Source organism: Callionymus lyra, chromosome 11 (genome assembly GCF_982586985.1).
Source record: "Callionymus lyra chromosome 11, fCalLyr1.hap1.1, whole genome shotgun sequence".
In the NCBI taxonomy this organism is placed as follows: Eukaryota; Metazoa; Chordata; class Actinopteri; order Syngnathiformes; family Callionymidae; genus Callionymus; species Callionymus lyra.
Genome location: NC_141828.1, coordinates 14887579 through 14908446, shown reverse-complemented (window position 1 = coordinate 14908446; position 20868 = coordinate 14887579). Strand labels below are relative to the sequence as shown.

General features: G+C 38.8%; 1 protein-coding gene across 2 annotated transcripts in view; it reads right to left on the bottom strand.

The window, feature by feature from the left end:
- The window catches only part of macrod2 (mono-ADP ribosylhydrolase 2), a 577216-nt gene that overhangs the window by 38165 nt on the left and 518183 nt on the right, over nt 1-20868 (bottom strand). For both annotated transcript variants that reach the window (XM_087802705.1, XM_087802704.1), the window contains exons 9-11: nt 18034-18112; nt 7302-7340; nt 4215-4271 (exon numbers count right to left, since the gene is read on the bottom strand). In XM_087802705.1, coding sequence (XP_087658831.1) covers nt 4215-4271; nt 7302-7340; nt 18034-18112 — 175 coding nt within the window. The remainder of the gene's footprint in view (nt 1-4214; nt 4272-7301; nt 7341-18033; nt 18113-20868) is intronic.

The window sequence follows — 20868 nt, the reverse complement described above, 5'->3', positions numbered from 1 at the left end:
CCTAGTCGATTATGATGTAATAATGGCTTCACTCCTCCTCCAGCCAGCTGTAATCACACCCGCTTTGTTTATACAACAAGTCCCTTGGAGGTGGAGATATTTGGGATTCATTATGCGTGGTGACAAACCATGTTTGACCAATCACAGTAGAGTGGGAGTGGTTATGGTACACAAGATTTAATCTCCAGAAAAACAGAGCATTTACAGTGGGCGGGGCTTAAGATAATTTTCTAACGTAAATATTTTATTTTATTGTAAGAGAGTTTTGTACAAACAGACACATACTGATGAGTACAATAGAGTACAATAATCTATTTAAGACACATTTAAATAAACACATTAGTTGCTCTTTAATGCATGACAAGCAAAAGTAGATATGTATTAATATAATTTTAAGTAGGTTTTTGGATCTATCTAACCTATAAGAAGGTAGTGATAAGATAGCAAGATAGCGATGTTCTTATTATTGTACATTAAGAGTCTTTTTTCTTTTTTTTTCTAGTTTAGGGTCATGAAAACACATTTAAAACTTATTCTAAACCAAATTGTCTTTGTTAAATTATCATTCGGCGAGTGTTTTTTTTTTATACAGGATCTACATGTTCATGGTTTATGCCTTTTCTTCCATCAAATCTAGCCTCTCTCTCTCCCTCTCTCTCTCTCTCTCTCTCTCTATTTATATATTTCCGAAAATATACAACATATTTCCGAAACACTGTCCAATTGCAACAAAGTAGGTGGGAATGAGAGGATTGATCAGGGAAAAAAGTTTTCTACTGTATATAATTTGATTATATATGCAGTCATTTATTACTACTTGGGTAATATCGAGGCTTACCCTGGCTAACCGAGAGGCAAAGCGGGTCCCAGATTTTTCCCATGGGCTACCCCCAGAAAAGCATCATGATCAATATGTCCTCCTTTAGCCAACCCCGGCCGCCTTTCCTCCGAATCCAAAAGAAACAAATGTTTCAATTCTGCGCTTCTACCTCAGCCAGTAATGACTCAGGCCAGACCAAGTGGACCATACTTATTATAGCCTCTTTTATCCGCATGTAAACTGATCCGTCTTTTGTCCCACGCAGCCTCTTATACCGTTGGCTGTTGACAAGCAGATAGCCTGACGCAGTGAAAGAAATGTACATCAGCAGCAAATTGACGAAGGTGTTGTTATTTATCGTGGAACCTGTCGCACTTTTTTTTTTTTTTGCTCCTTCACACAGCCGCCTGTTTTCTTTAATAGTGTACCATTTGTAGCTTTCAGTCCCCAGAGACACAAGAAGCACGGTGCCGGTGTTCATCCCTATAATTACCAGCAGTCCACTTACATGTGCATTTATCAAGGAACGCTGTCCTCCAAAGATTGAGTGTTTTCTCTTCATCAGCGCCTGTTGCTAAAAGCACGTCTCGACCCGCGGACGATGCGGAGTGAATCCCAGCGGGGGAATAATGGATGTGATGGGTCATCGTGGAGCTTATTGACAGATATATATCCCGACCAGTATCATCTGAACAAGAGTGTCTTCTGTATTATATCAAGGTGGATGTTTCGCTCTCTTTAAACAAAACACCGCACTCTAGCGCTCCTACGGTGATGATAATAGATGTGAAAATCCAATTTTAAATGTGCCTTTTTTTTTTTTTTTTCTTGCTCCGCCGTATCTTGACATCTGTGTTTCACTCCGACGAATCTCTCTTATGTGCCACATCAAGCCAACCTTTATGTCGAAGGCAGAACAAGAAAATCATTCCAGCGAGAGGTTGTCTCAAGGACTGTGCGTTTTTTTTTTTTTCCGTGCTAGAAAGCTGTGCCAAGGCCTTTTGTGGGTGGATTAGTTACTATTAAGCTGCCAGGCCTGATAAATTAGGATTTGTAAAGATTATTACGAAATACTTATGCTCTGCTAATGCTGATGATTGAATTTGTGAATCCAATACAATTACTGCAGTGGATTATAATGAAAGGAATTCTGAATAGGTGGCAGGAAATGAGCGTGCTTTGTCAAAAAAAAAAAAAAGCATCATCACGTCCTTCAAGTCTGACAAGAAGAAAATGTTTTCACCGACAAACACCCATTACTGCTATCTTTAAATATTGTCTGCAACCTAAAGGCTTGAAGACAAATGCATGGTGTATGGGTTTAATTGCCTACGAACACCCTCTAGTGTAAGAATCTAATTATCTTTGGTCCATCGTATCGGAGAGGCCTATAATTGTTTCAATATTACACATCCACAGGGCTGAAAGTGCAGAGTAGCCAGATAATGGCTTCTTAAACAAGTTTGCCTGGAAGAAAACATTCCTTTTTTTAAAAAAAAAAAACTGTTGTTTTTATTTCCCTGCAGAGGAATCTTGACCAATCTACACATTACTTATGGTAACTGAGAACAACTTAAACAGAGGCAGACAAAAAGAAAAGTAGAAGTTAATTAAAGGGGAATTACATCAAGAACAACAACCCCTTTACCAAGTCCTTCTTTTCGCATCGATAACTTCAATGCCTTAAATTTAATTATGCTACATTTAAAACAATTACTTCAACAGAATATTCTGAAACAAAATTAATTTGTAATTTAAATAACACTTTTTATTCACATATGGAGAAATAAAACAAACCGTTTTCATATTTCATAATCATTTCTTCGAGGATTAAATACTGGTTAAGCTTTATGAAAAACGCACAAAATTTCATGATCCATCTTGTGTTTTATTTTATTTATTTCTTTATTTATTTTCCATGCCCTTTCTTCTGTGCAATACTATTTTGTATTATCACTCAGTGCTTTCGAGTATATGATTTTAATCCGCAGGGCACCTTACTTTTACTCCTGTATTGCTTTCTTTTGTACTGTACGCTAGTTTTGACAACTACGTTATCTTTTGGAGTTTAAATCATGGTTGTTCTTATTCGTCTTACTCAGTTTTGTTTTTCTCCCAGTTCAGTGACACTTTGTTTCTCGTTTTCATTGTTTGTATTTAGTATATGTTGTATATGTGTGTAGATCAAAGATCAAGTGGGATTCACTCCGCACCGTACGCGGTAAAGAGGTGCTTTTACCAACAGCGCTGATGAAGAAAAAACACTAAATCTTTTCGAGGACAACGTTCCTTGATTAGTGAAAAATATTATATCTAATTCATTTTTAATCTAGTCTACAAATATCTGAGAGAATCCTCAAGTGAAGTTGTTTTTTTTTCCATTTAAAAATGTTAATGTATCATATTAATAGATAGATATACAAAAATGTGTCTTACCAACACTTCCTAACACAGTAATTTATTGTTTTGACCAGACTTGAACAGATGCAGTTCTAGTCATTTGGATCCTGCTGTATTGTGTTGCCCACAATCTTTAGTTTCCACAAGCAGGGCTGAATATTGCTGTGTACTTTTGTTTTAAATATTAGAAAAATAAATAATTGCAGCCATATATTAAATGCTAAATGCTAAAAGTTAACACATCAAAAAGCATTATACAATTTAACAGACCGATCAACATTAGAGCATAACTGACCATTGTTTTCAAACCATCAAATATAGAAGACAAATAGCTTTTAATAAAATAAAATTAAAAAAATAATTTGAAAAAGCCCTCATTATGACCAGAAAACCTATTTTTTATTTACCCCCACCCCTAATTCAATTGCACCTCATAACCACCTGTATTCAGTTGTATGTTGTGGTTGTGTTACAGACATACAAACACAACAAAATCATCATGGAAACCACACAGACTGTAGTTGGAGTGATATTTTGATATTATTCACTGATCATTTGTGTTCATTTTGACTATGATCCAAACTTCTTATTGACCTATAACAGTACACGCTCAGATCCCTGTAGTGTATAAATAACCTTAAAGCAGATATTGAGAGGATGTGTGAAATGCACGGACCGCCTCTGCTGTTACATATTAGTCAGTTATACAGTATGTTTACAGCTACTATCTATATACGTACGTATATATATATATATATATATATATATATATATATATATATATATACTGTATATATATATTTATATATATATATATATATATATATATATACTTGAAAAGCAGTACTACATTTTTGACCAACATTTAATGATGGCTAGTTTAAGGTTTTCTATTCAATCTTTCTCTCTTTTAACCTACTTAGAGGATAATCTCGGAACACAAGTTTCTAAAAAACACGGTGAAAAAGGAAAGCAATTAAAACCGAACACATACCTTCCTCGGGAATTTCACCATCCATGGATGGGGATTTCATCGATGGTGATTTTTCATCTGTGTATGAAAATAAAGGAGTATTAGCTGATTCAGAAGTAGCACTCGTTTGACCCAGACGTTGAGACATTGTGTCTATTTTTTTTTTTTTCAGCAGAGAGGAGGTCGGACATTTTTAGCCACTCACCGTCTCACCTGACCAAAGAGCCGAAGCGAGACCTCAGTGGAATTACCCTGCTTTGTTTTATACCTGCTTAACAAAAAGGTCTCCTACGGGACCCGAGAGAAGAATGTGTGGCTTTGAAACAAACTCCAGTGTATAATCCTGGACAAAAGCACCGTTCCATGTGAGAATGGCAGTCATTGGAACCTCTGAATAGGCTCCAGGCAGCACTGATGCAAACTCGGACTGATCGGGAAGAATAAAAGGCTGGTTATTGGCACCGGCACAGAGGCCGGTCCAACAAGGCCTGGACCGGGTAATGCTGGCACGACCATAAAACACTTCCAAATTATTATTTCAGCCGGGGCCATTCATTATACTGTATTTGTTAAATAGCTGGTGAGTGGAATAACAGTCAACAAGGAGAGTCACTCGAGCACGAACAATGAGACCCGACTCTCAGAAGTGAAACACAGCGCCGCTCGGCCAAATCTTTACGATCCAGCCATTGTGCCACATTGCGTCACTCTGGAATATGACATTTTACTGCAGGCTTATAAAACACCCCGTTTTTATGTTCGCCCCAAAATGGAACCTCATTGAAAACACAGATGCGTGTAATTGGCAAATCATGGTGGTGACTTTTGTGGGTAAAAACATTTTCATAGCACTCCGGGTCCCTTAGCTGTGCTAATACCAACACTTCCTTTTGACAGACAGTAAAAGTAGCATCATTCACGGCATACTTAGTTGCATGTGCGACGTAATGCTTTCATGAAATTGGAGTTGGGGGCTCATGACGGATTCACGAAGCAGCCATTTTGTTGCCGGATGTAAAAACATTAGACCGAAACAGATAGATGCTGTAAATCTCATCAAGGCACTAGAATTGTTTTTAGGAGATAAAATAGTGAGTCTATTTACCGCTGATATCTAAATGGGAAGATGTGAAACTTTCATGCGGCTCTTTGCGGGCCATTGCTTATTCAGCACATCAGTGCGTAGACAAATGTCAATAATTTACACTGATAAGCAGTATCGGGGAGTTGCAGGCTGCGCGCCAAGATGTTGGCGATAAAAGCATTATGTGCCGCCCGGTGGATTCTGCTGAGGGACCACGGCTCTCTTGTTCCTCTGTCACTCGCCTTAGGTGGTCAAATGGTTAAGTATCTGTGGCCGGGTGACTGATAAAAGCTCTGAAAGCTTCCTACTGTGATTTCCATTAACAAAAAGGAGGGCGGGGAACTTTTAAATTGTCAACACACACAACATGAAAAAATAAATAAAAAATACATCCTGAACGGTGACTTACAGTGTCACCGCTGCACTTACGTTTTGCTAGTCAACACACTTAAGTCAAACCTAACCAACTGATTCCCTTTATTTTCCAGCATGATAGTATCCCAACCATCTAAATTCTAGCCCTTTTTTTAAAGTATGTTTTCCTTTTATGCCTTTTAAGACAATCTACATGGGATATATCTTTATAACGTTGCCCTCTTGACAGTGTGTCCAATTTATTTTGCAGAAACACATAAATTCAGCTCAGCGCAGCAATTGATTTAGAGCAATGTAAATGAAAAGTATGTTGTTACCTTTTTTGAATTTACAGCCAACTTTCCTTGTGAAACTATTACATCTCAAAGATATATCAATAAATGAATTCATCAGTGGGTCACTTTTTAAAATCAATATATTTTGATAATTGTTTGGCTATTTACACGGTTTGGTTCCTGGTTGAAATTAAAGTTTCAGCACAAGACTTTAAAGGTTTTGAAGATTATGTACCCCAACTTAATAATGGATTAAATATGTGTTACTTATTTCATTCTTTTATTCTGTACTGCCACCACAAAGAAATGTCTATGTTGTGTTTACAACACTGGCAACAAAAAGTTTTAGATTTTTCTGATTCTGAAATCAGGGCTCACAACTTGCCAACGTTATTAAGCACATTTCAAATTCTGGCCAAAAAAACCCTAAACAGTACATGCACGGAAGCGTTTATAGTAATAACAGTCTTAACCAGGAGTTTCAAACTCAATGACACAAATGCTACAAATGTTTAGCAATCCACATTGGGGGCCGGAAAACAAAATTTATATTTACCAAACTGTGTTTAATGGGTTTCGAGTTGCCATTTTGCTATTTAATCTAAATTAGCTCCATGTTGGTAGCCCCTCTCCAAACACTCATTATCATCAGTTTGACTAATGACTTAGTATAGGTTATGATACCGACATTGCATCATTTTTCAAGTCATTCATCCAGCCAACCACACAAAATGACTTGGCGGACAGATTCTGCCCAAAGGCCTTTAATTTAACCCTTCACAGTTTCAACATACTGCTGTCATTAGAGGCTACTTTCAACATAAATCCTCTCTTAAAAGTGCATATGGTTCCTTCCTTACATCTCTGACACAAGCATCTGTTTTCCTCCCCGATCTAAAAGACATTATTGCAGCAGGGGTTCTCTTGCTAATTATCGCTAATAAATATCAGCAATTGTCTGGATGCGCCAAGCAAAGCGGCTAAAATTAGATACGCAGATTCAAATGTCACATCCATTAGAGAAATATCTCAAATACAACATAGTTTATCTCAGTTAAAAAAACATTTAATGACTTTTTTTTTCTGTAAAATACTAACTTTTCTCATCTTAAATAGACCAGAATTTACTGTAATTTCTATTTCCTACAATGAAATCTTTCCTACGTTAATCTTAACACTGGCACAAAAGCAAATCCCAGTTTATTTAATCTCTCATTTGTCACACCAGGATTCTTCATTTTTTTATACATGTTTTTCAATTTGTTTTAATCCTTGTCAACATCAGTCATGGGCTTGTCGTGTGCCTGTGAATCGGGTTTTCTGAATAAGCTGATTTAAGGTGAAATGGCAACCGAGAAGGATTCTGTCACTCACCTCCCCTCAGCGGCTCCTCGGCAACCTCCGTGTCATTGTCTGTCAGAAGGGGAGAAAAGAGGGTGTCAGACGCCCCTGCCTCGTAATGTTCAATACAGCGAGTCAACCGCGCTTGATTATCATGTTTCCATGCAGTATTATGATGCCACCATTACAGGAGCTGAGCTCCGTCTGCTCAGGCTTGTCAGATGAGGCGTATCCTGCACAGGCTTTGTTCAGAACGCCACAGAGTAGTTGATCAATTCTATAGCAGATTTTGCAGAGCTGTAACACCTCACCATAAAGATGTCATGCGGAATCCACGTCTGACAACTGAATCTATGCTATCGATGGTGTTTGGCTTAAACGGACAAAGCTCCTACAGTGACCAACACGCAGATTAGGAAAAAGCACTTAGACAGAGTACACCTACGCCAAGGAGCTTATTTCAAATGAGCTTAATAAAAACACATCACACAATTAAATCAATACAAAAAAGCTGCAGTTCATTGAGTCTCCACTTGTGGCTGACTGCAGAAACTGTAATGGCTGGGAAAACCGGTACAGGGATGTGTATTGGCAAGAATCTGGTGATATACAGTAAGTAAGTAAGTAAGTAAGTCATTTATATTTGTAGAGTGCTTTTCGAGACCAGGGTCACAAAGCGCCTGAACAATCAAAACAATACTCAATAAAATATATACTTAAAAGGTCAAGACAACACCGAGACCAACACAGGAGTTTCAGAAAATCAAGGATACATATCAGGATACAGGGATATATCAGATAGGTTGCAATAGATTGCAATATATCGCGATACTGTTGGAACAACTATACATTTGTAGTATTGTCAGAGTACTTCCTTCTGGTGTTGCAGAATTTACAGACCACGTGACTCTTGACAAAGTTGAAACTTCTTTCATTTGTTTTGAAACCAAAATATGTCCAAACATCAGCCTTAAAAGCTGCTGGAGTGGACTGTATGCTCTCGTCCTCAGTCATCGCCCCCCGGAACTTGAGGGATATCAATGTTCATTTAGCTGCAGAGGACGTAATGACTGCGGCCATCCAGTGGCCGGTAGTTTAATTGCAACAGAAAAACCCCCGCTGTGAATATGTTTAAAATAGTTTGTTTATTTACTTTAGGGATCGTTCAACCGAAATTCAAACTTCACTCATTTTTTACTCACCCTCATGTCGACTGCAAGTTCACTTTAATGTGAAGTGCCCAGGGATGCACTTCCTCCAAAAAGATGCTTAAAACATCCATATGCCTCCATACTGCTTGTATGTAATTGCCATCTTGTATTAGACTCCAATGACTCCAAGTATATATTTTAGACTTCAAAGTACTAACAGTGCTATAAACCGGAAGTACTCCGGGTAATATCACAAGCGTTTCCAGTGTAAACTGTGTGCGCTCTGGAAGCTGTCACGATATTTACCCGTACTTACGAGTACTTTCGAGGTACTTAAGGTTTATAGCGCTGTTAGTTAGGAGGCAGTTCGTCCCTGGGTCCTCAGACGCTACATTAAAATGAACATACACTTTTGTCTATAACTCTAAAAGGGAACAGATTACTCTGAAAATAAACCCAACCCTTAGTTGACATGAGTGTGAGTAGAAAATGAGTTTGAATTTTGGGTGAACCTAGCCTATAATATATGAAGATTGAAGTACCAAAGTACATCTTTACCATACTGGTCTTTCAACTGACTATCATCTGTAACAAAAGTTTGGCTCAAATTTCTCTCTAAAACGTCAAAAGTGTGGAATAAAGAGCCAGATTGTGACAAATGTATTCTTAAACGCTGAACAAACCTCAGGACTTTGTGTCTGAAACATGAAATGGTGCAGTAGCTATAATGTGTTTCAGGGTGATAAATGAGACGACGACAGAGCTGCCAATGAAACTTTCACCTCCTGTTTTCACCATTCAAAACATCTGCTGCGTGAGGAAATCTCACCCGCAACCCATCAAAAAAGTCTCCCTTCCATTCCTTCAACCAGACGGCCTTGGTTGTGGTTAGTTGCTTCAGCCAGCGAATGTGTGTGTGTAACACTGACACATTCTTTTCCAATTAAATCTATACAGTTAGTGTGAGGCTAGATTACACTGGACCACACTTTTTCCTCAAATTACCAGGAATGTTGGTCTGGCAGGATTGAAAAAAACAACAACCCCTCTTTGATTCCTTCAGCTCTTCTCTTTACGTCTATTGTGCAAGTGAACCAGAGGTGAATCTTGGCAGATGAGTTGACTCGCACAGTGGGAGCCCGGGGAGGAAGTCTTTGGATGCTGCTTCAAGCGAGAGTGAGTGAGAGGCTGTGGACGTCTGCTCAACTCCAATCGTACAAACACACTCGTATGCACGCACTCGGATCAGGGTCTCAAGACGCTCTGATTCCCACTATCAGATAAGAAACGTGTGCGCCCGCATTTAATATGCACATTTCATGTGAGTGAATGGACGGACGGATCCGCGACTGTGTCGTCGAGCGATGTGCGCGTGGTGAACAAGCAAGAGCAGGCATTAACTTTGATGAAAGGCTGTTGTCATCTGTTCTGTGGAATCTCAAACCATCAGAGCTCCCACTGGATCCGGCGACAGGCTTTTTTTTCCTTTGTGCTACGCTGAATACAAGGGGTACAGTGCATAAATCTAACAGTGCTTGGAGGGGAAACAAAAGAGAGTCGACTGATACAGTAAAACAATAGTGCAAGATGGGGAAGCGTTGAGCGTCGCAGTCGCTGCCATATGCTGTAACATTATTATTACTGATCAGCACGGCTGTCACTGTGGAAACATACGTGAAGAATAGGAGGTGACATCTCTCACTTCCCCCCGCCGTGGGTGCACATAGGAATCACACTTCAGTTGTTCTTTGAATGAATGCTAACTGATTATAGAACTGACATGACGCCCGGGTAGAAGAATGGAATTTGCTATCTTGAGTGAACCGCTGTTATTTGGGTTATATGCCCAAGACTGGCAGCTTAATGAGTTTTACAATGAGTAAACAATGCCTTAATTAACACACTTTGAGAGGTGTTTTTTTTTTTAAACCACTAGATATCAGCGCGTAAGGGGAATCACTCGCCAGGCATTTTCAGAAAAATCAAGCAGAATTGCTCCATAAACCAGACAACAACAGTATTAATTAATGAGCCGTAAAGATGATTCATATTCTCCAGGAAGATTGCAGTATTTCAAGTAGCAGGTAACGCACTTAACGGGATACAGTCAGACTTCTAGATAACCTTCAGATAACTTGCCATACCTAATTCCAAAATGGAGTTTTGTGATCAACAAAAAATATTTTAGTAATATTATTATTATTATTATTGTACTATTAATAATTTGTTTTAAAAATAATGTATACGGTTCACTCTAGTTGGGTTTCAAAAAAAACAAAGTTTTGGTATAAAAACATCGGAAAAAAGGTCCAGTTCACTCCGAGAAAACATTGCAAATACGACAGAAGAAAAGACAGATACTTTCCTTAGAGTGATATATAGGGGAAAACTATTGAAATATTAGACAGGAGTCCTACAGTCTTGGGAGATAAGTTTGAAAAGATCTTGCTCACAGCAACCTTTAATGGAAAATATTTTCAACTTTGTCAATAGTTCTGAAATACTGCTTTTTATTTTCCCAACAACTGTTATGGTAACCCAGCTATTGTCTAGCAAGAACTCAATTAATCGTCTGATTAAAGCTCTGCTACAGAAATAGCGAGATCAGGGCCGGCCAAGATGATATGAACCCAAAATCAGGACAAGAGACTGCTGAAACCAATTACCGACTTCATCTATGTCTTGTGATCATTGTGTGTTTATTTGATAGTAAAACGATGCAATTGTTTATAATATTATAGTTTCAGGTATGAGTTGTACATCCTGTTACGTTGAAATTATTAATGTATGTTTTTATGTATGGTGTTGTTCATGCTGGTTATGTTTAAGGGCAACTTTCCTGACTCACTCCAATGTTTCAAATGTTCTAGTCTTCCTCTCTAAGATGCAGTAAGTCTCTCATCATGACCATGTTTTGAACGTATTACTTTATAAAGTTCTCTCCCGTCTGAAATCTGGTCGAATGAGAGGCTATGAGAGCAGAGTCCGTTATGACGTAATAATGTTCTTTACTCCTCCTCCAGCCAGCTGTAATCACGCCTGCTTTGTTTAGACAACAAGTCCCTTGGTGGTTGAGTCTTCCATGAGTGATGACACGTGTTGAAACACCTTGATGCTGGACCAATCACAGCAGAGTGGGCGTGCTTATGGTAAACAAGCTTTCGTCCCCAGAAAAAACTGTTTTCAGTGGGTGGGGCTTAAGTACATGTTCTAAAGTAAATATTTGAATGAAAATAGAGCTTTGTACAAACAGACACAAACTGATGAGTACAATAGAGTCCAAGATCTATTTAAGACACACTTTATCAACACGTTAGTTGCCCTTCAATAATTTGATGGTTCAGCTTTTTGTAAAAGTAAAGAATCAGAATCAGAATCAGAAAACCTTTATTAGTCCCGCGAGGGGAAATTCGGTTTAACAGCAGCTTATGATCAAAGCTTATGATGTCTAGAGAGCTGATCTCTGCTACTGACATCACACGCATGACAGTATTTTCAACCTCAACGTTGCTTATAAGATTCCCTGACAAGTCCAGTTAAAGTTGAACCCTTCGATCCCCTCCGGAGCTAAAAAAGGAAGAGACCGTAAAGCTAATACGTTGCTGGCAATCACATCACATGCACACCATGATCTGCTCATATTGCTGCCGCAAGAGATAGCCAAGTGAAACCGACAGACCTCATTTTCCCTTCTCAGAAGGGGTTCCTTTCCACGCTTTTAACATGCTCTCTGAACAAATTACGTGTGTGACAGAAGTGAGTCCATAACGCAGCTACACTTCTTTCAGATCAATGCGGGGGGGTTGGGGGGGGGTAAATTATAGCCAAACGGCTGTGGTCGCATTCAGCGGTGTGAAAATGTATTAGAAGCCATGCAAAATATAAGTCAATCGCAGAGTCGGTAAAACAGTTGGCGAGGATACGGCGGCCCCTGCAGATCAGCGGGCCGCGTTAATATTGTCAGCGCCGTGGCTGAACGGAGGAGGAGATGGAGCCCAGCGTGGGCAGCCATCCGCGTCATATTAGCCGAGAAGTGTACCCAGAATCAATTTCAACATGCTTTTTACTCGCTACAACTAGCACCGCCTGACTGCGTTCGTGCTCGCGAATAACACACGCCGAGGCAAAGCGTGCGGCCATCCAGGAACTATTAAAGTCTCAGAGAGCCTAATACAATCATGTATGAACATTGAATCGATTGTGTTTTTTTTTTTTCGCCACTCTTTAGTACGGCCCTTAATAATTCTTGCAACTGGATTGTTTGGAAAAGACTCCGATGCTGAGCGTGTCCATGGCACCGTTGAGATGTAGGAGGTTTATGAGTTTTGTAAGTAATGAATAGGTCATTACCACTTGTTATGAGTTCTGTTGGCAAAAAAGGGTAATACATGTTAAATGAGTCCACCGAGGTTTTATAGTCGGTGTAATTCTTTGTGCATATCATAACGTGGATTCGTGTCTGAATTGCCGAAATTTCTCCCGACATTGGCCCGGCGGCCACATAAAAAGGCCCGTGTCTGATGGGGATAATTGTATTCACCTCCGAATACCAGCGAAGCGGAGCTCTATTTGTTCAAACTCCGCATTGTGGAAGCAGATGAATCATCAATCATTCTTATGCCGTCCTCTTCCCTTTTCATTGCCACATTAAGCAGTGATGAGTAAGGGATCTTGAGGCATCGTCAGACCATAGCTCCGGAGGTAGCAGTCCCTATCTTTTTTTTATTTTCCACCGTTCACTAGACAAAGCAATGCAGAGGCACATGTTTGCTAAATGTTGAGTCTCCTACCATTATCTTACCAGCCGGCCCCCGACAACAGACCTGTACAAAACTCTCTTTTCATTGAAATATTGTATATTAGAAAATAGGCGCTTTGTTTTTCTGGAGATTACATCTTGTTCACCATAACCACGCCCACTTTGCTGTGATTGGTCGAGGTTTGTAACTGTGAGTCATCAATCCAGGAAATCTCCACCAACAAGGGGTTTGTTGTATAAACAAAGCAGGGCGTGATCACAGCTGGCTGGAGGAGGAGTGGAGCTATTATTACGTCAATGGACTCCACTCTCGTAACCTCTTTTTCAGATTTCAGACGGGGGACAATTTTAAAAATGAATAAGTTCAAAACATGGTCATGATGAGGGACTTACTGCATCTTGGAGAGAAAGACTTCAACATTTCAAACATGTCAGTGAGGCAAGTTGGGTTTTCATATTAGTTAAGTAAGATTGAAAATATGATTTGCTCTTGTGCAGATGCACTATCTTAAAAAAAAGAAAATCTGCTTTTCCCAAAATGTTTAAAGGCTCTTTTGAGTAGGTTTTTTATTACATCGTACTGGTTACTGAAAAAACCCTCAAAGTACTTAAGAAAATACTGTGTCCGACCCACTTTTGTCAAGCAGTATATGGTCATGTGACACTAACAGATCTGAAAGAATCTGATACAACTGAACAGAATTTAAACACTTGGCGGTGGGTAATGTTTGGGAAAAGTTCTGAATTGATTCATTCAAGTGAATCAACAAACCACTAAAATCCAATCAATTCTCAGATTGCCCATTTCTAACCAATCCAAAAACATTTGATGAAAATAAAGATAAAAACATATAGTTATGTTGTTGAAAATTAAACCAAAATGTGCAAACTTTAGTGGAGGCTGTCTGTACACAATCCAGGAAATTTGTTTATCTGGGAACACAAACTCAATGGCATATCTCGCCAGTTTTATGGGAAACTCAATTGAAAAAACAAACAACATATACCAAGTACTGTATATTCGTGTCAGTACATGATCTGGAAAATCTGCAATTCATTTGCCCATTAGTGTTCCATTCAAAAACACAAATGTATTTATAGAGCTGTGAATACAATGTGCACATTATATATATATATATATATATATATATATATATATATATATATATATATATACTGTATATTGCTACTATGAACAGTCAGTTGAAACATTGAATTATTTGCCCAGTGATATACTTAATCAGAGATTTGCAGGACAATTCTTTTTAATACGATGCGCGACACAACCTCAAAACTGCTGCTAACAAAATCATTTCAATATTTATCTTTGTTTTAAACAGTTGTAGGTACATGGTCAACGAGTATTTTTTCTCTATATCTTTCATAAAATCGATGCTTCGAGAGACATTCAATTATTGGTTACGTCAATAGAGTTTTTTAATGCAACGCACATGAACAAATGGATCGCATTTATTCCAGATCATGTAAAATTCCCTAAATCTGGTTGCTATTGAAAAAAAACGAGAAAGCGTTGCACGTACGATTGCGGATGATGCATATTCCCCCGATCGTGTACTGACAGAGGTAATACTTTTACACGACAGAAACATAACATATTACGACATAATACGAAAATGATAACTACTTTATTCCCGTCGATTGTTTCTTGCCTGATGACAATTTTTCCTGTGACGACTTATAAAACATTTGCATCATATACAAACCACTGGCGGCTGTTCCTGTGCTTGAGTATTCTTGTCAGCACAGGCCATTTTTCAGTATTCCCTCCACTGCCTGGATGTAACCATATTTTGGCTGTCTCGGTGACAGCTTGTGGGACTTCACATTGTAATAAAGCAATTTCCTGTATGCAAATATTCTGTTTACATGTTGCAGCTCCAGTCGTTGTCACTTGACAGATTGCTTGAATATGAGCCAAACAGCCATACAATGAAAAATGAGAATACTAAGACTTCAATAAAACAGAAATCCATCGCACCTTCTCCGAGCCCTTCAAGCTGATGTCATTAAGTAGATGCACGTTCAACTCCGACATGTACAGATTAGAAAAAGAGAAGAGCGTAATGGCTCAATCACATCTGTGGAGCCGGGATGATCCTTCAGGGGAGGTAAACATATATAACCAAAAACAGAAGTGTAATGGCTTATGGGGAGCTTGACATTGATGCAGACAAAATGCCTTCGGGATCACTGTAGCACATTTTGTGAATTTAGGGAACGACCCGACTGTCTGCATCCGGGGCGGCGAGCGTGATGAGACCCCGAATGCCTGAGCCCACCCGCGGAGCTTATTCGCAGCTTCTGATTCGCTGGCGCCTTCACCGCTCTGGAAATCACACTACAGGCGTTGGGATGCAATCAGCATGTTCTTCTTTAAATCAACCCATCCTTTGACTGCTGCCCTCATTTACACCACTCAAAATCAGCTCAGATCGTTGAGGAAGGATGATGGAGGGATCTTAGTTGTTGTCATGGAGCGAGCGGTGAAGCTCTTTACGACATTAGTCCGGCTACTGGGATTGTTTTGACATTTTGTATCTCACTTGTATCTCAAAAGTGATTTACAAATGGTTTATAAAAAGGATAGTGCCATAAATGTACAACAAGTTTGAATTATTTGGAATAATTATACATAGTTCCATGTGCACAGAATAGCTATCAAGACCTACGTTTGTTATGTTTGTGGTATATTGTAGTCACTGTTGTGAATCAAAATATATCCATAAAATATAATGGATCGCTCAAACTACGAGGCATGCCGTTGTGTAAATAGTTAATGTTTGGAAGATGCATGAGTGGTTTTGTTGTTTGTGAATAAAATTAGATTATCAGAATTAATAACCTAACACTGGACTAAGTTTTAAATATATATTTTATTGAGTATTGTTTTGATTGTTTATTTCTATAAATATAAATAACTTACTATGTATAGGTCAGTCATGCTCAAATCTTGATAAAGAACCAATGCAGTGTCTACATATAGAGACACAACTTACTTAATAATGCAATATAATTATCATCTGTTTAAGTTAATTCTCTTTTGTTTATCTCCAAAGAACAACAAAGGTAATACTGGTCTCACAGAACTAATAGTATGCAGGTTTTTGTAAGTTTTAAATCCTTTATTTTGGACTAAGAAAACTAAGATCAGTTGCTTCATTAAAATGGTTGGACATTTTTGCCTATAAATCAAAAATGGAAGGGATTGCTCTGAAAATAATCTCAATCCTTAGTCGACATGAGGGTGAGTAGAAAATGTATTTTGTGTAATTATTTGGATCTGGCAGTATCTGATATGAATCATTGTTACAAATCTTTAACGCCACATTTTACTGATAAACTTTTTTTTTTTATCATATATCATCAATGTTTTAGGGATACAAGGGATGTAAAAGCCTTTTTGGAGTTACATGTCCAGTGTGTACTCTCTATACTGGGAGCTCTCACGACATGCTATCTGTGTAGCGTGTTAGCCTTTAGCATCTTCTACAAACAAGCTTAAAATATATACTTTTTTTTTTTTTTTGGAACAAGTTCTCTTGTCGAGGCTTCAACACAAGAGGGGCATTACAGATGAGAAATATTGAGGTATTTGGATGTACTGTATATCGTGGCTAACTCTTAGTCAACATGTGGGGGAGTACAAACCTTTAGGTGAACTTTTACTTCTAGTACATTTGACAACATCAATTTGAGGTGGTCTTATGAATTAAAAGACTGTCAAATCCATGTTTTTTTCCCCAGATGTATTGGCTCCATGAAACAAGTTTGTAGGCCAGATATGGACACTTGGTTTGCAGAACATTTGATTTTTCCCTAAGGTGCATTTAGAAATACACATTAAATCCTCAGTTTTTCAATGCCTGTACATGTAAAGCAACCCTTTTTGAAGTTGATCTCATTAGTTCTCAACATGTTTATCCAGGAAAACCTTCGCCGAAATCCCCTCCGTGACTCACACCAGCTCTTGAGCTCGAGCTGAGGTGGCGGTGACACGCCGGGGCTGTTATCCTCTGACAGTAGCTTGTAAATGGCAAGAGTGATAACTGCAGAACAACAACCTCAGATTCCCATCTCGGAGCGCTAATATGATGAGACGGGCGCTGGGTGCACGGGGGGCCAAGCAATATAATTAAGGTCTCTCCCCGGACAGTAATCGTTCGCGAGAAGGACCCGGGCAGGGACAGATGACGAGAGCACACTGGGAACAAAACACTCTTCATCTGGGAGCGAGCGAGATGAAGGCCTGAGAGCCAGTATGCCACTGGGGAGGGAAAGGAGAGGTAAATGGAAGGTAATGCTAGACTGGTGAAGCCGCCCACCCTCTTTCGTCTCCCCTAGTTATTCAACCCAATCCTCCATGGATCCCCCATCAGAGCTAGTGACTGCTGCCGGGCCAGGACGGGAAAAAAAAGAAAAAATGATGGCGTGAAAGGGGGGAGGGAATAGAGAGACAGAAAAGAGAGTGGAAAGAGAAGATAAGGTTTGTTTATTTCACAGAGAATTGAAAAGTGGTAACCAAGAGCTGTTGCTGTGCGTGGCACTATTTCACTTTTCTCTGGGTGTTTAATGAATCAAGAGGATTTATGATTTCAAACCCGTCGTCGCGTTGATATTGAAACTCGGTTTAAGGTTTTCTCCGCTCAATGCAGAGGGTCAGCGAGGTGGGCGTGACACCTCATAATGCATACAGTGTTTGAAAGCACAGGAGAGACCGGACCGGATTAATTATTCATCGCTCCATTTGCAAGTTCAACTCAGAGGAGCGAAAGGGGGGGGGAACAAGGAACTGTAATGATGGGACTTTAATGAAAGATGCTGCGAGCACACATACCTTGAAAGATGGTGGCCATTTTCTCCTTATAGATGGAGAAGTCCGTTTCCAGGAAGACACAGAAAATGACCCGAGTGATCTGCGAAGATTAAAAAAAGACGTATAACGTGTTAAAAGGAGACGGTATCGACCATAAACACACCATAATCCCATTTTAAACGCTGAGGTTAGAAAATGATTTAGGAAGCAGTGCATTACAAAACCTCGCCTAAAAATAAGACGTTTGTATCAGCTTCTCAAGTATGGTACTCATTGGTTTTCTGCAATGTAACATAAATCATCTTAGTAAACGCACCTTCAAAATATGTTTTACTGGATAAAGACTTGATTGCATTTTTTCCTGTTAAAATCCAGCCAAACTAATTTAATCTTTACTGTAACAGGATCAAAACTCAGTTGGAAAACCTGCTTATTCTATGGTTCAACTAGATAAATCATAAATAAGGAACATGAATTTCAATAAGGTCCAGTGGATATATTGAAAAAACAGGATCTTTTAGAATAAATGAAATGTATTTCTGATGGTCAAACAATATTCATCAGCAAAACGCAATTGCCTCCATTTTTCTGTAAATGAATAGCAAGTTGAGCAAATACTACAGCAGCTTTCAAATGAAACAAAATGGGATAAGACGAACGCTAGCGTCAGAGCAATGTCCTGATTGCAGAAATAGCAACAAGATGTTGCACCGTCACTAAAAATAACTTTAGAAAATGGCAACACAGTGTTAATGAAGCTCCTATATGATGGGAAAATATGTATTTAGTCTATGTACAAATTAATGATTCAGCCTCTTTACTACAGTTCCCTGCATTATTTATTAATGTATTATACATCTGGCCTGACCTGTTATTGCAACGTCTGACTCTGTCTGGTTCTCTTGAGGTTTCAGTTTTGAATAAGCAACTTTTTTTTGCCCCCGGCTGCTACAACGATTGTTCCTGGAGAGGATTTACAGTGGAATGATTATGCAGGCGTGAGTTTTTTTCCGGGGGAACCCTTGCAGTGAACCTACTCTTTGAAATTGATCTACTTTCTTCATGATTCCTTCAACAGGACTCTAAGTCTGTACTTATGCAGCACAGAAGGTCAGGTTAAATCTTTAAAACCTCTTTGTATAATCCACAAAATCCAAATACTTTGTTTAGGAGAATATATATTCTCCTTTTTGGTACAATTACTCAATCAAAATGCAGGAAAAACAATTAAGATCAAGTATCTTCAGAGTATTTTGAAAGTTCTTTTATGATTTACGACATACATCTTTAAATGCTCATGCTTAAGAAAATAATAATGCATTTTTGCAATCTTTCTATTGTTCTTTTACCCTTGTTACTTTCGTATTAATAACGTATTACTATTAACTAAATGTTTAAAATAGAACTACGGTTCGTGGGTTTGTGTTTCCTTGTGTACCTCATCTTAACATCATATAGACTCCCAAACTTCTTGACAAAATCGCTTTAAAATGTATGTATATTCTACCGACCTCTCACTGACGAACTGAGGGTGGAAGGTCAACTAAATGAGGTCAAGAGAAAGTGGTCAGAAAGGTGGCAGAAGACCACCATGAAAATTCAAGTATGTCCAATTTTGATCAAATTGAAACCACAGACTTTCAGCTATTTTATTTGATTGTTAGGGGGCTCAAAGTGAGAAAGAAGACCCCTAGGACAATCCAAGTACGTCCAATATAAACATAATCTATACCATATTTAATACATTTTAAATAAGAATATATAAAATCAGATCTACTTTCTTTCTCTCGTCCTGCTCCTTTTTTTTCCCCTTTTGACCCTTACAAGAGCAAACCTACAATCTAGGTATATAAGCTACTATATAATAATATATAGTAGTGAATGTGCTCTCTGCTTTGCTGGCAAACCCTTCAGGATGTGTCTTCCCAGCAGGTGGTTTGTATTTCCTATTAAAAAAAAAATGTATTTCCTTGAACATATTTATGACACATAAAACACTTTGGAGTGAGTCACTGAAATCGAGATTTAGTATCTCAAGATGGAGGCTGCTATGGTCATCATACTCTGACTCACTTTCTAAGAGGCGTTAAGACGAGGGAAGAGTTCTATAATCCTCCTTTTCACATTGCAGATGGGCTAACAAACAGATTGTGTGAAAAGTAATAAACAGACAAAGTGAATACGAGTGTGTGGCGAGGGCCGGAGAACGGGCGGCTCGATCGGAAATTCCATTAGTCTTTTGTGTAGCGCCGGCTGCCCTTTGTGAAAGCGGATGAATCATAAATTCTAACGCTGAAAGTCAAGAGCACATGCGTACAAAAAAAAAAAACTTCTCCTCTGCTATTGATGTCACTGCGACTCTAGCGACGGTCTTAACCCCAACCTTATCATAAATATGAGGAATGACCGCAGCCGCAAATGTAATTATCTTTGCAATAAACAGCAGCGTTTCGGGATATAAATCCCCGACACACATGCGCTTTAAGATCACCATAGGAGCGCCCATACATTTTGTTGATACTTAACCTAAAGGAACCATCATAAGTTATGGAAAAATACCGATGCATGTGCAGTGTTGTTATAAGCTGAATAAAAAAATGTGGCAGAGTCTGCGAATGCTTTACGAAGTTAAGATTTAGCATTGAAACCAGATGGACTGCATTGCTATTCCCGTCATGTAGACCTTTCTCTTGTCAATCTTTTTGTCTAGTTTCTCTTACAGAGTGTCCACATGCAGCCGAGGGCCTGTGCAGCTGCTTTTATTCCACACATCAGAAACTCATTGTATGTGCTCTGACAGATATCAGCCGGGGCAGGGTGCCAAACGCAAACCACAAACGCCGGCGTGCAACATTG